The sequence below is a fragment of the Vigna umbellata genome, chromosome 3 (assembly GCF_029865625.1).
Source record: "Vigna umbellata cultivar VRB3 chromosome 3, Vumbellata_1.0, whole genome shotgun sequence".
Taxonomy (NCBI): domain Eukaryota; kingdom Viridiplantae; phylum Streptophyta; class Magnoliopsida; order Fabales; family Fabaceae; genus Vigna; species Vigna umbellata.
Window position 1 is genome coordinate 3,987,770 of NC_142167.1, and position 1,173 is coordinate 3,988,942.

Genomic DNA, 1,173 nt, shown 5'->3' on the forward strand with positions numbered 1-1,173 from the left:
ACCATATCTCCCTTTTCATTTGCACACCTTCCCCCTCATTTCGCACAGGCACCAACGGTCAACTCATTTCATCTACTTACCTTCTCCAGCCGTCAATCACAACCCACCAATATTATATAAATAATCAACCCTCCTTAGAACAACACCAGCATCTTTTGCTTCAACCCCTTTTGTTCCAAACTCACTCTACTCAATCCCTTCAGTTTCTCACACGGAAAAAACTCATCTTTTTCTACTATGGCTACTGGTGGATGCAGCAGGGGACCTGTGAAGGTTGTCATAATCAACACCCAATACGTTGAAACCGATGCCACCAGCTTCAAATCTGTTGTGCAGAAGCTTACGGGTAAAGATTCCGACGCTTCGGGACCAAAGGCCCAAAGAAATAGACACGACAAAGGTGGAACGGAGAGGTCGTTTTTGATGAGAGATCTGTCGTTTAAGGAGTTCGATAGGTTACTCCGAGAGATGCCACCGATAAACGACCTCTGGGCTGAATAAACCACTTGGTTATCTTCTGCGCGCAGGTGTATGTATATAACATACATTTCTTTGTATCTGATTTATTGATTTGATTTTTCAGAGTACACCATACATACATACATATACATACGTACATTTGTTGTTTTGATATCGTTGGACGGGCGTATATACGTATTTAGAGCTTGTGGGCCTGTATTTGTTCGTTTAATAATTTTAACATTGTTTCGGTATACATCCATTGGTGTTCATTATCAGTCTCTATCAATCCTATCGAATTAATTAATTGCTAGTTTAGACTAAGACCATTGTGTCAAAGATTGTTGATTTTAAATTAACACAGGATCAAAGAAGCAACGAGGTTAATTCTTTAATTTTGTGATGTTATCTCTATAAATCCTTTTAATTTAAAAATGCTATAGCTTATTGTTGTTTTCAATTATGTATATTAAATTTTAATTATAATTACTTTACGAGTAAAAGATAAGTACTTTGAATTAGAAAATCAAAATAAGACAAATAAGTTTTGGAGAATTAGATCGGAATTTATTTAAAAGAAAAGCACATTGTATGTTTCTATTTATAATATAATAACGGGTAAATCTCGATTTTGACATACTATTGCAAGTAAACTTAATCGCATATTTATTATTTAATTATTAAATTACAATTTTGTTTATCAAATTTCTTAGT

The 1,173-nt window shown here is 34.5% G+C and overlaps 1 protein-coding gene across 1 annotated transcript; it reads left to right on the forward strand.

The window, feature by feature from the left end:
* Positions 1 to 237: 237 nt before the first annotated feature.
* LOC148201434 (VQ motif-containing protein 1-like) lies at positions 238 to 501 on the forward strand. Its single transcript, XM_088108895.1, has one exon. It carries the CDS (start codon positions 238 to 240, stop codon positions 499 to 501), a length of 264 nt encoding a protein of 87 aa, XP_087965021.1.
* The last annotated feature ends 672 nt before the right edge of the window (positions 502 to 1,173 follow it).